Source organism: Neophocaena asiaeorientalis, unplaced genomic scaffold (genome assembly GCF_003031525.2).
Source record: "Neophocaena asiaeorientalis asiaeorientalis breed wild unplaced genomic scaffold, Neophocaena_asiaeorientalis_V1.1 scaffold404, whole genome shotgun sequence".
NCBI lineage: Eukaryota > Metazoa > Chordata > Mammalia > Artiodactyla > Phocoenidae > Neophocaena > Neophocaena asiaeorientalis.
Window position 1 is genome coordinate 1,717,002 of NW_020172589.1, and position 13,515 is coordinate 1,730,516.

Consider the following 13,515-nt stretch of genomic DNA (forward strand, 5'->3'; position numbering starts at 1 on the left):
GTGCTGATTGCCGAGAGATGGGAAACAAATATGGTAAGCTCTATGGTTGGCCTTGGTTTCTGCATTGTGAGAGATTCTAGGAAGAGGAAAGAGGAGCCCCGAGAGGGCAAGTGGATTCCCTGAATTGAGGAGACAGAGCTGAGAGGAGAGAGACCAAAGTGGCTATAGTTTGCAGGACCATGGGAGAACTGGAGAGAAAGCTCAGCAGAGTACTCTGATTTGTGCTTATGTGTGAGGAAACTACCCAAGGCTAAGAAAGAACCACCAGAGAGGATTAGAGATAACAGAGCCCATGTCTCATACAGAGCTGGTAACGGTGCTTGTTCCTATTAGCCAGACCAGAAAACCTTATAATCCATGGTGCAATGAGTAGAGTACTCAAAAGGGTCTTGCCTCAGTCATGAGGAGTAAATAGCCCACTTAGTGAATACTGCACTGATCCCATCTAACTCTTAAAAGCAAAATTCCAGAGGATCACAATGTTTCCAAGTAACTGAGCTATGTGTCAGAACAAAGCTCAGGAATATGTCTAGAAATACAAAAATATTCAGAACCAAACAAGGTAAAATTCATAATGTCTAATATCCTAAAATATAATCTATAATGAGAAGAAAAGCAGCAAACCCAGAATGGACACAGATATTAGAATTAGCAGATAGAGCCATAAAAATAGTTATTGTAACTGTATTCCAGATGTTAAAAAAAGTTAGGAACATGTAAGATATGAATCAAACTTGTAGAGATCAAAATTAAAATGTTTGAGATGAAAAAGCTACTGAATGGTGTTAATCGAAGATGGATTACTACTGAAGGAAGAGTTTTGTGAACATGAAGTCAAAGCAATAGTGTTGGAAACCAATCCTCCCTGGATGTCTTGGTGTTCCTGCATGGCCCAGGACTCAGAGCAGTGGAAATTGACACACTATAAAGATAGAGACTGTCATTGTCCCCAGAGCTATTTGCTTTTCATATTCTAAAGATGAGAGACCCAAGGTGATTGTTTCCACTGATTTACCCTAAGCTCTGTATGGTAGAGACTGCATATTGTGCCAGTTCAGATGGCATCCTTCCCTTGGCGCCTCTGTAACAGATACCCAAAGTGTCAGTGGGAGAAGGCCATTGGCTTCTTTCTAATAAGATGCAGAGATAATTTTAAGAGGACCCTGGAGCCATGTGTCCCCCCATGTAATCAACATGGTAGTTAAGGTTAAAAAGCCAACAGAACATATAAACAATCTGACAACAGTCTTATAGGATATTCAGAGTCAAAAGAGATATTCTTTCCCAGGCCAGTAAGGAGCAAGCTGCTGAGGAAAAGAGAACATGTTATTTTTATGTTAGTCTTCTTTCCATATAAAGTATGTGTGTGTATATGTGTGTGTGTGTGTGTGTGTATATATATATATATATATAAGAAAAGGGGGGCTGGTGAAAATGTAGGGCCCTGCTGATCCAAGGCAGACATGCATAAATGCCTCTGCTTAAAGGCTGAGTCCAAAAGTGAGATTGTTTAATGTGGAAAGTAGGAAACAGGAATGGCCAGGAAGAGCACAACACTCCATGTTTCCTTTTTTTTTTATTTTTGAATTTTATTTATTTATTTATACAGCAGGTTCTTATTAGTCATCAATTTTATACACATCAGTGTATACATGTCAATCCCAATCGCCCAATTCATCACACCACCCCCACCCCCAACCCCCGGCCGCTTCCCCCGCTTGGTGTCCATACGTTTGTTCTCTACATCTGTGTCACAATTTCTGCCCTGCAAACTGGTTCATCTGTACGATTTTTCTAGGTTCCACATATATGCGTTAATATATGATATTTGTTTTTCTCTTTCTGACTTACCTCACTCTGTATGACCGTCTCTAGATCCATCCACATCTCCACAAACAACCCAGTTTCGTTCCTTTTTATGGCTGAGTAATATTCCATTGTATACACGTACCACATCTTCTTTATCCATTCGTCTGTCGATGGGCATTTAGGTTGCTTCCATGACCTGACTATTGTAAATAGTGCTGCACTGAACATTGGGGTGCATGTGTCTTTTTGAATTACGGTTTTCTCTGGGTATATGGCCAGTAGTGGGATTGCTGGATCACATGGTAATTCTATTCTTAGTTTTTTAAGTAACCTCCATACTGTTCTCCATAGTGGCTGTATCAATTTACATTCCCACCAACAGTGCAAGAGGGTTCCCTTTTCTCCACACCCTCTCCAGCATTTGTTGTTTGTAGATTTTCTGATGATGCCCATTCTAACTGGTGTGAGACCTTGCATCCCTGGGATAAATCCCACTTGATCATGGTGTATGATCCTTTTAATGTGTTGTTGGATTCTGTTTGCTACTCTTTTGTTGAGGATATTTGCATCTATATTCATCAGTGATATTGGTCTGTAATTTTCTTTTTTTTGTAGAATCTTTGCTTTTGGTCTCAGGGTGATAGTGGCCTCATAGAATGAGTTTGGGAGTGTTCCTTCCTCTGCAATTTTTTGGAAGAGTTTGAGAAGGATAGGTGTTAGCTCTTCTCTAAATGTTTGATAGAATTCGCCTGTGAAGCCATCTGGTCCTGGGCTTTTGTTTGTTGGAAGATTTTTAATCACAGTTTCAATTTCAGTGCTTGTGATTGGTCTGTTCATATTTTCTGTTTCATGTGTGTTCAGTCTTGGAAGGTTATATCTTTCTACGAATTTGTCCTTTTCTTCCAGGTTATCCACTTTATTGGCATAGAGTTGCTTGTAGTAGTCTCTAGCATGCTTTGTATTTCTATGGTGTCTGTTATAACTTCTCCTTTTTTATTTCTAATTTTATTGATTTGAGTCCTCTCCGTCTTTTTCTTGATGAGTCTGGCTAGTGGTTTATCAACTTTGTTTATCTTCTCAAAGAACCAGCTTTTAGGGCTTCCCTGGTGGCGCCGAATTCCTTCTAGTGTAGTTTTCATTTCATTTATTGTATTGTTCATCTCTGTTTATTTGTTCTTTAATTCTTCTAAGTCTTTGTTAAACATTTCTTGCATCTTCTCAATCTTTGCCTCCATTCTTTTTTCCAGGGTCCTGGATCATCTTCACTATCATTACTCTGAATTCTTTTTCTAGAAGGTTGCCTATCTCCACTTCACTTAGTTATTTTTCTGAGGTTTTATCTTGTTCCTTCATCTGGTACATAGCCCTCTGCCTTTTCATCTTGTCTATCTTTCTGTGGATGTGGTTTTTGTTACACAGGCTGCAGGACTGTAGTTCTTCTTGCTTCTGCTGTCTGCCCTCTGGTGGATGAGGCTATCTAAGAGGCTTGTGCAAGTTTCCTGATGGGAGGGACTGGTGGTGGGTAGAGCTGAGTGTTGCTCTGGTGGGCAGAGCTCAATAAAACTTTAATCCGTTTGACTGCTGATGGGTGGGCCTGGGTACCCTCACTGTTGGTTGTTTGGCCTGAGGCAACCCAACACTGGAGCCTACCTGGGCTCTTTAGTGGGACTAATGGAAGACTCTGGGAGGCCTCACACCAAGGAGTACTTCCCAGAATTTCTGCTGCCAGTGTCCTTGTCCCCATGGTGAGCCACAGCCTCCCCTGCCTCTGCAGGAGACCCTCCAACCCTAGCATGTAGGTCTGGTTCAGTCTCCTCTGAGGTCACTGCTCCTTCCCCTGGGTCCCGATGCACACACTACTTTGTGTGTGCCCTCCAAGAGTGGAGTCTGTTTCTCCCAGTCCTGTCGAAGTCCTGCAATCATATTCCACTAGCCTTCAAAGTGTGATTTTCTAGGTATTCCTCCTCCTGTTGCCGGACCCCCAGGTTGGGAAGCCTGATGTGGGGCTCAGAACCTTCACTCCACTGGGTGGACTTCTGTGGTATAAGTGTTCTCCAGTCTGTGAGTCACCCACCCAGCATTTCTGGGATTTGATTTTACTGTGATTGCGCCCCTCCTACCATCTCACTGTGGCTTCTCCTTTGTTTTTGGATGTGGGGTTATCTTTTTGGTGAGTTCCAGTGTCTTCCTTTCGATGATTGTCCAGCAGCTAGTTGTGATTCTGATGTTCTCGCAAGAGGGAGTGAGAGTACGTCCTTCTACTCTGCCATCTTGGTTCAGGCAAGACTGGTAGTTCTGAGAATGCTCTTATACCTTCATTTAATTTCTAGATAGCAGTTTCCTCTCAGACAAGAGCTGTGAAAGCTTAGAGCACTCTCCCAGGGTGTACTTTTTCTATTCCAAGTCTGTCTTAGACAAACTAGAGCTGGTGGATGGATGACTACTCTGGTTACAGCTGTAAGGGGAAGCTCAGCTGGTTATTTTAGGCACGTTTCCTATTAATATATATATATTTTTAATTCTGAAGGAATATGGAAGAAATTTCTGTTGTGTTCTTTGGAAGACAACCAGGAGCCTTTACATATTGATAGATTATTCCACAGTTTACAGTATCAGAGACCTGATTAAGCCCTGTGTTTGTCTCTGACCTTTGGCTCAAATGTTCATTTTGTTCTACTTCTGAGGCTTGAGATACGGATCTGAGACCCATGTTAAATGAGACTTTCAGAAAAGTTTATTTATTAGGGAGAATATGGAAGGCAGCGAATCGATGCGGGGAGAGGTCTACAAGCTCACTAGGGGTAGCTCTCTGTCACTAAGAACACATCTAAGGAGGGGTGAGTTGCAAGAGAACGATTTTCTCAATGGAAAGATAGAAAAAGGTACTTCTTTCATGTCTGAGTCCACTCAGCATTTTCCATCATGCAGAAATCTAATTTTTCCCTGAGATTTCCTGAAGGAAGAATCAGAATAAATATTTCATTAATATAATATCAGAGCTACAAAAATACTTGTAGAATTATCTATCACCCTTATTTTATATTTGAGGAAACTAAGAGCATAAAGGACATTGATTACAGACAAAAGCCAGGTTATTGGATTTCCTACCCTGTTATCCTTCCATGATTCCAAGATGCCACTGAAGATATTATGACCTATATTATAAGCTCTTTGAAAATAAGTTACTTAATCAGGCCTCAGTTTATGATATATGAGGCATATCAGTCCTCATCTTACTCTGTCAGTACTCTTACACTTTGGCTGAATTCCTCATTAGTAGGGGTGGCCTGAGGTTTACACATTCCTGTCTCATTGCTCTTTGTGAAAATTACAAAATGATCATTGGGTGGAGGGCTTCAGTCTGGTGCCACGGGGAGAGTTTTTCTCCCTGTGAACTTCATTGTCTTATACAGAGATCAACCCTGAAGCCACAGTTTAGTGAGACTTAGTGTCTAATCACTGATAATCATGTCACATAAATCCAAAAACTAAACTAGCCAGAGGACCCAAACTTTATAGTCACCTATCCTAGCTCAGAGTTTCAGACACATATGAAGTTGAAGATATCTGAGAGAAGGCAAAAGTATAGTTTGTTTTAAAATCAAAGAATTTTAAGGACTCAAAGGGATATTTAAAGCTTCAAGTGAAAAAAAATCTATCAATTGGCATATGGGAATGAGAGGGCTGAGAGAAGAAAGGGCCTAGCAAACACTACTGAGTACAGCGAGTCTGCTTTCCACTCCAGTGGGCTTTGTATTGCCACATGTTCTCCTGAGCAGGGACTGATTATTATCTGAGCAAACTGGAGCAAATTCCTGGCTTCAAGGCTGTTGTACTTGGTAGAAGAGGTAATCACCTTGCACTAAGCTTTTTCATTGTTCTCTTCTTTTCTCCCAGTATTACTCACATGCTCTCAACACACAAGATGCAGGGATTTTCATAGGCTACCAAATTGTTGCCACAGATGGGTTGATATATACCAGGGCAGGGGTTCACTGTTCCATTGAACCAACTCAATCTACTTTCTTATATGGACATTTCACATGAAATTGAGTTGAAAAGAATGATATGATTAGAATTACACTCACAGACACCCCTGGACTTTACTAGGAAAATCTAAACATAGAATCATATCCTAGTCTGACAAAAGCTCTCTAGCTTCCCCCTCCACAAAGCAAGGGAACCAGAACCCACGTATGTCCATCAGCTAACAACGTACGTGATGCCCTTGTTGTCAGGACCTCCTGACAGGAAGAGAGAAAGGAGGCCTGCTATGCTATAGTGGGAAAAGGAAGAGTGTGTTAACAGGACAGATTTGGGAAATTTAGCTTCTCTCTCAATCTCCTTTATTCTCAGAATATTTGACCTGGAATAAGTCTTAGAGATTTTCTGTGGTAACTCAGCTAAGGAAACTGAAGCCCCATAATTGGAAAAGATGTTTCACTGAAATCTATATGCCTTGACTTAAAATATTTATCACATCTTATCTACTAAAAATATCTCCAAGCTAACTCTTATCTTGAAGTTGTAAAACATGAGATCATTTAGAGTAACTCTCTGATTTTGTAGGGAAAACTGAAAACAAAGAAAGGGGCATGTCTCAGTGGGACCAGAAACCATGTCTGCTTGCAATGTTGGTATCAGTGATGGCTTGAGAGCAGTGACTCTGGGGTGATTGAGCTTGACGATGATAGTCTCAGGGGCTCTATGATTACCATAAGATAGGTAGATAAATTACCTCTAATACAAGGTGGGTAGGAGTTTGGGCTATTTAGAGAAAGAGGGATCATATTTGAGCTCTTCTCCCTTCTTCCCTTATCCAACACCAGCACCATGGCCAGGTCACCACCATCTGTCTGTCACCCAGCTACTCCCTCCACTTTCTCCTTTCCTCTGTAGCCTCTAATTTCTGTAATTTAAACATCCATTGAATCATATTATTCCTGTACTTATACTCTTTTAATTGCATTTCACTGCACATAAAAAATTTCTTCTTAGTATAAGCTAAAAGACCCTATGTGATCTGTACCCTTCTGACTTTTCCAACCTTGCCTTATACCACCTTGCTCTTTGCCATTTTCCATGGTTTTCTTTTGGCTTTTTAAAAATTTTGTTTTGTTTTTGCTTCAAGTGCTCCATAGTCCCTCCATCTCAGAGTCTTGTGGTTTGTCACGACCACCCCATCAAATGTATTGTCTTTTTCTTGAACCTAAAGTCATTCTGCCTTCAGAGCTCAAGTTATGACCTACTTTCTCAGAGAGTTCCCAAAATACAATCCCAACTTTCCATTCCTTTTTAAATACCTCTAATCAGTGTGTAATAAAGCATTTATACAATTACTTGACTAATTCCACACTCCAAAGAATTATAAGCCCATAAGGGTAAGGTCTGTTTCTGATTAGACTAACCTTTGTGTGTCCAGCACATATATTGGCACTTAGTCTTGCTGTATAAATATGTGCAAAATGAGTAAGATTTTAAATAGTTCAAACTGAATGAATATAGTCAAATAATAGCAAGAATAGTTAGTATCATCTTTAAATATAGCTTTTTTTTCTCTTTAGAGTAGGATATATTTTCATCGGGTGAGTAGGCTATGTATTCATCTGTGTAACTATAACATCTGCTACACCCTCTCCCTCCCTCTCTGTGTTCCAGTCACACAGGTCTTTTTTTTTTTTTTTTGGTGGTACGCGGGCCTCTCACTGTTGTGGCCTCTTCCATTGCGGAGCACAGGCTCCGGACACGCAGGCCCAGTGGCCGTGGCTCTCGGGCCTAGCCGCTATGCAGCATGTGGGATCTTCCTGGACCGGGGCACGAACCCGTGTGCCCTGCATCGGCAGGCGGACTCTCAACCACTGCGCCACCAGGGAAGCCCTCACACAGGTCTTTAATCAGTGACTCACTGCTCTCCATCTGGGTGGCTCCTTCTCACCCTTCACATCTCAGATATCCCCATGCCCAAGAAGCCTTCACTGACCACATTGTTGATAGTAGTATCTCTACTTTCAAAAGATATTCTCTATTGTACCATCCTTTTTCTTTTATTTATAGAATTATTTATAGAATTTACTATAAAAACAGTCACTCTCTTCGTTTTTTCTGGCTATTTTTGTAAGCTTCATGAGAAAATAAGTAAGAATGAGTAAGGTTATTTTTGTTTATAAATTTATGGACAAGTGGAGGACTACTCTTGCAGGCAACCTTCTTAAGAGGAAAACTTTAGGACTCAACTCTATGAGACTAGAGTATAAATCCTGGACAAATTCTATAGACTTTTTTGCTGGAGCTATAGCCTCTGACAGGTTCTACACTCTGATCTCTGCATCCCTTGAAGGCCAAGCTGCCCTCAAAACATCTTTCTCACCAGTCAACTCATGAATATATTTTTTTAAGAAGTAAAATTTAAAATTTACTAATGAGACAAAAGCTTAAAGTGCAAGTGCTCCTGAAGTGAGGAACTGCAGTGATGCAAATCCACATCAAAAAACCAAAACAATCCTTCATTTCACTATTTCCCCCATTTATTAAACATTTATTTTACCCCATAATATGTTCAGTGCTCAGAGGTATAGCTGAAAATGAAAAAGGTGTCTCTGTCACTTTGCCCTCATACGAGTTGGAAACAGAATTTGAGGCTCTGTTCAGAGATTTCCTGTTCCTTCACATTTCCTCAGTCTATATCTTAGAGTTGGCGTTTGCCATTCACAACTCCCGTAGGCATTCTCTGCATATCACAGGGCAGTTAGGAGCATTCTTTCCACCAAACTGTGAGCCCCTCCAGAGCAGAAACCATGTTATGCCCAAGTCTGTGGGCCTATAAGAACCTGCCATGCCCCCTGGCAACCGCCAGTGTCCATAAACATTTTCCAGGCACTACCGAGGGCTCTGTGGTATACCTATGACCAAATCTCAGCTTGGGTCCCAGTTTGGATTACTCTCCTCTGAACTCCTATACCTACAGTGTACCTGCCACATTCATGTGACATTGAAGAACATCACTGGCCTCAGTAAGGTTCTAAAATAGTAATTCCAAAGAAAACTCAGAGCCTCGTTCCCAGGAAATTTAGAGGAAAATTACCTTAATATTTCCACGTGGTGGCCACCAGTGTGGAGGGCCTGAAACCATAACAAATGAAAATAGTTAAAGAATCTAGTATCTGGTAAGTCATAGCTTAATTTGTTGACAGAATAAAAGAGTTCTATGTAGTACCAAGAAAGCTTGCAATAATTGAAAACATTATTTCATTTATACATATATTCATTCATTTTTTTAAAATGTGGAGTGACTCTTTTACTCCTGGTAGATAATCAGCAGAAGACTATATAGGTACATCACTGCCAGTCCAGTGTACCAAATAATTTTTTGATTAACAGTAATTAGCCTGGGCTTGAGAGGATTCAGAGCTGACAGCCAATATATGAAAGAAATTAAGAAATGCTAGAACTTTAAAGAGATCTTTTAACCCAATCCCCATATCTTATGAAATGCCCAAGAATTCATGGCAGATATGTAAGAAAACTAAGCTCTTCAGTCTTTGAAGCTAGGTCGCTCTACATGACTTCTCTAAAAAAGGACACAAAAGATAATGACCCAGTCAGATATATGGCAGAGCATTTTCAAAAGTTCTGAATTTTTGTGATGCACTGTCTTGGAGGCATATTGCCAGTCACTTTCACATGTTACCTCACCCAGTCACCCAAGCCCCTGGTCCCCACGAGTTAGGTCTTATAGTCTGCATTAATAGATGGGAAAGCTAAGGCCCCTGCCCATTGGCCCAGAGCCTTTTTTTTTTTTTTTGATCACACTCCATTGTCTGTCTCTCTATATATACAGATATATAAGTATAGTAAAATGGTACACTTAATAAAAATATATATACACAAAAATCTCAAAGCATTCTCTTCTAGATTATCATGTCACAGCCCAGCAATCAACCTTACATCCCTGCGCAAAACAGTTACATTACTCACCAGAAGGTAACGTCAAATGTATCACGATAAAGAACAGAAGTGAGCAGAGTACTGGGAAGGATTTGGCCATTTTTCCTCCTGGCAGGTCCTTAGAATAATTCTCTGAGATACTGCTTCAGGATGTTGCCTTTTGATACAATCACAAAAGAAGAGGCTATCAGGATATTAAGACCACTTCTGAAGTGAATATTCATCTCCAGTATACGTATTGTATGCTCCTTCTCCGAGAACAAATGCTCAGGAATAAACTTTGGTTAGTTACAAATAAATGTATAGATCTCAGTGACAGACCTGTGACTACTTAGAAGACAGAAGTAAATCAGACGTTACTGTTTGGGAATAACTGTGTTATGTTAGGATGGAGATATTTTAAGTGTCTTGAAAAGGCACCTTACCTGACGATTCTCTCAAAATTTTTTTATTTGAAAGGATACAAAGAAAATGATGAGGCTGTTAGAGGCTTCTAGACAACAAGGGCGTCTCAATAGAGGAAGCAGGTCTGTACTTGGTCATGAAGCAGAGATTGCCTCTTGAGATTAAGACAAAGATTTCTAATACTCCAGGCCTACTTGGCTGTGCTGAGAATCTTCTGACTTGGAAAGCTAAACCCTCTTGGAGCATTCTGAGAGACTGCAAACTCTATCTCACAGGAGTTCCAAAGCTATTTCATCCAGACACAGAAAGGGAGAATTCAGTGAGCAAATCCTCCCTTGGGATTGCCTTTCCTTGTAGCAGCCTTTCTGACCCTAAAGAATGGTATATGGAGGTTCCAGGTCCTGACCAAGGACCACATTGAACTCTCCCTGTCTTCCTGTTCCTGCGAAAGTGACCTGGTCCTCCCTATGTCCTAGAGGCCTTTTTCTCTGCTCTGTAGCATATGTTGATAGGTAATATACATGAACTTGCCTTTATGCTATGGTGTGATATTTGTTATCTGAGACACTGAGATGTTTCCACAGTACTCCACTCTCCAGGATGTCTGGAGGCTCCTGGCACAATGTCCAGAGCTGTCTGCTTGGCCTGCTCCTGAGACAGTCTATGACTCCAAGTTTTTCTAAATACATCCCCCTCTCTTCCTGACATCTTCCCTGGATTCTTTTAGGAATGGAGCTTCAACAGTGGGAGATCCAGCTGTACCAGAACACAATGCCAGATGCCCACTCTCCCTGCAACGTGTACCCAGGTTGACTCACCTCAGAAAGGAAGTGAGATGTAATGTAATTCTTTGTGGCTGGTGCCTCTCCTTTAAGGAGCATGTGTTAGAGCCTCAAGAGGGGATAGAATAGCTGTGTAGGAGAGGGAAGACACTGATGCATTGTGTGCTGGGCTGAGCAGGCCCTGGGAGGTCAAACATTTAGGATGAGTCAAAGACAAACTCAGCAGGAGGTGTTGGGGAAGGGAGTACAGAGATGCCTACAAGACTTGGGTGGTGGGAACAGATCGCTGGCCAGGGCAGCCCTGGGTGGGCAATCCAAAGAGGCAATAGCAGAAGAAACATACCACAGTAGGAAAGAGCATAGAAGTATCGAATGTTCCACAACAATAATTAGTGCCTTTGGCCAGAATGAAAAATGTGGAAACAGCTGAGGAAGAGAGGAGGTTGCAGTGACAGATGAGGTCTGTGGATGCCATTTGCAGTGGGTCCAGCCTTGTCCTGTAGCAATCCAAACCTTTGCAGCTTTGTAACAAGGAAGATACCTTATCAGAGCTGGGTTTCCTCCTAATTTCTGAACTTCCTGCCTCTATGTTACATTTTTTAAAAAGCAATTCTTCTTATGTCAAGGAAATACAAGTTTAGAAAATTCAAAAAGTAGAAATATTGGAAAAGAAATAAAAAGACAAGAAACCTCAAAACCCATAGATAACTGTGAAACATAAACTGTATTGAATTATATCGTTCCAGTTTTTTAAAAAAAAATCTATACATACACAGAAATGAACATATATACATGTTCTTGTCATATTTGATCAAATTTTTGTAGTATATATTGTTTTACACTTTTTTGACTTAGAAATATATATTTTCTTGATCTTTAAATATAGTCATATAGAACATGAATTTAGATGCCTAGTGTCATATTCTATCACATATGGATTTTTATTATATTAATATTCTTCCATAGTTGCTCAATTAGGCTGATTTCAATTTCATTATTCTTAACAATACTGGAATGAACAAATTTTTATTTACCTCAGTTAATTTGTCTCATTACTTCATTTCAATAAAAGCCTAAAAACAGACCTACTGGAAACTTCCAGAAAGGACCTGGGTCACTTAGAATATGAAAGAAGTGGTTTTCATCCAACCTGTGGGCTCTGTAAGTCTAATATGGAACAATTTGAAAATACCCTGTCATCTTCCTAAGTAAATCAGTCATCTCCCAGTTCACAGAGGTAGAGGCATCCCATTGTTTAGGAAGGATTCTGGACATAAAAGCAAAAGATCAAGTTACAATATTTTTGTCAACTTGAAAAGTAATTTTTCCTCTCTGGACGGAATTTTCCCATTTTCACAATGGGGTAATCAAACCTTCCTTAAGGAACTCTTTGGAGGTTTAAGTGAGCTAACATTTAAACAGCTTGGAAAACTGCCTGCCTCCGCTACTGATATGGGCTTTATGGGCTCAGAGCCGCAGATTGATTGCATTGTATGAGTATTCAAAGGTAATAATGAGCGTGAAATTACTTCCCACCTGATAATAAATAATTTACATTTTTCTCAACTTTGCTTTGTCACAGATTTTGTTATTAGCAGGGTATCACTGGTTAAATGAGTTCCCGTAGGCCTTCTACTGTCTGGGATTCTGGTTTGTCAGGAGTTGTATGGGCACTGGAAATACAGCCGTGAAAAAGAATGGCATATTCTTTACCTTAATGGAGCTTATACCTTGGCAGGAGAATATTATTAAACAAATAATTACTCGTGGAAGGCAGACTTGAAGAAGCAAATTTTAACATTTGAGTTTCCTGACTCTTGTGACATTCCAGTATGAATCATGGCCCCTCTGATACTCATCCATAACAGCAATGAGAAATCAAACAATAATTTCCACAGATCCAATATATTGACTAGGTAAAAGTGAAGCAAACTTTCCTAAGATAAAAGGAATTGCATATTATCAATATGTGACCCTGTTTAATAGCTGCAAAAATAAGATAACAGAGAGAGGTCTACAAACAGTATTTAATCCTGTAGATTAAATACATAGAGGAAAATACATAGAAGAAAAAGAAAAACATAGGAAAATATCAAGCTAAAATATTTTTAGCTTTTCCAAATTCCAGTTGAACTAATATTGGGAGAGGAGAGTAAATAAGACTGAGGGATCCCATCTTCCTCAAAGAATCCTTAGTCTTTGACTTCCTCATCATCTCTCATACCCATGGTTGAATTCCAGAAGCTACAATTTGGGGCTTTGTTCCTAGATGTCAGGCTCCTATTCCTAGCTATGAAATAATTCAGTTTGTATGTTCCAGTGTCACCTCAAACGAATACTTTAAAAAACCAACTCCTCACTCTACAGTCCAAAGCAGATTCTTTTTTTTAAGTTTATTTTTTTATTGAAGTATAGTTAATTTACAATGTTGTGTTAGTTTCAGGTGTACAGCAAAGTGATTCAGTTATATATATATATATATATTATAATACATATATATATATTCTTTTTCAGGTTCTTTTCCATTATAGGTTATTACAAGTTATTGAATATTGTTCCCTGTGCTATACAGTAG

At 39.9% G+C, this 13,515-nt stretch overlaps 1 protein-coding gene across 1 annotated transcript; it reads right to left on the minus strand.

The window, feature by feature from the left end:
- Positions 1-4,716: 4,716 nt before the first annotated feature.
- Positions 4,717-9,853, minus strand: LOC112395202 (serine protease inhibitor Kazal-type 14-like). Its single transcript, XM_024738270.1, has 5 exons — positions 9,786-9,853; positions 8,891-8,936; positions 8,779-8,827; positions 5,717-5,834; positions 4,717-4,762 (listed from the first exon to the last, which is right to left on the minus strand). The coding sequence occupies exons 1-5, from the start codon at positions 9,851-9,853 to the stop codon at positions 4,717-4,719; spliced, it is 327 nt and encodes a 108-aa protein (XP_024594038.1).
- Positions 9,854-13,515: the final 3,662 nt, after the last annotated feature.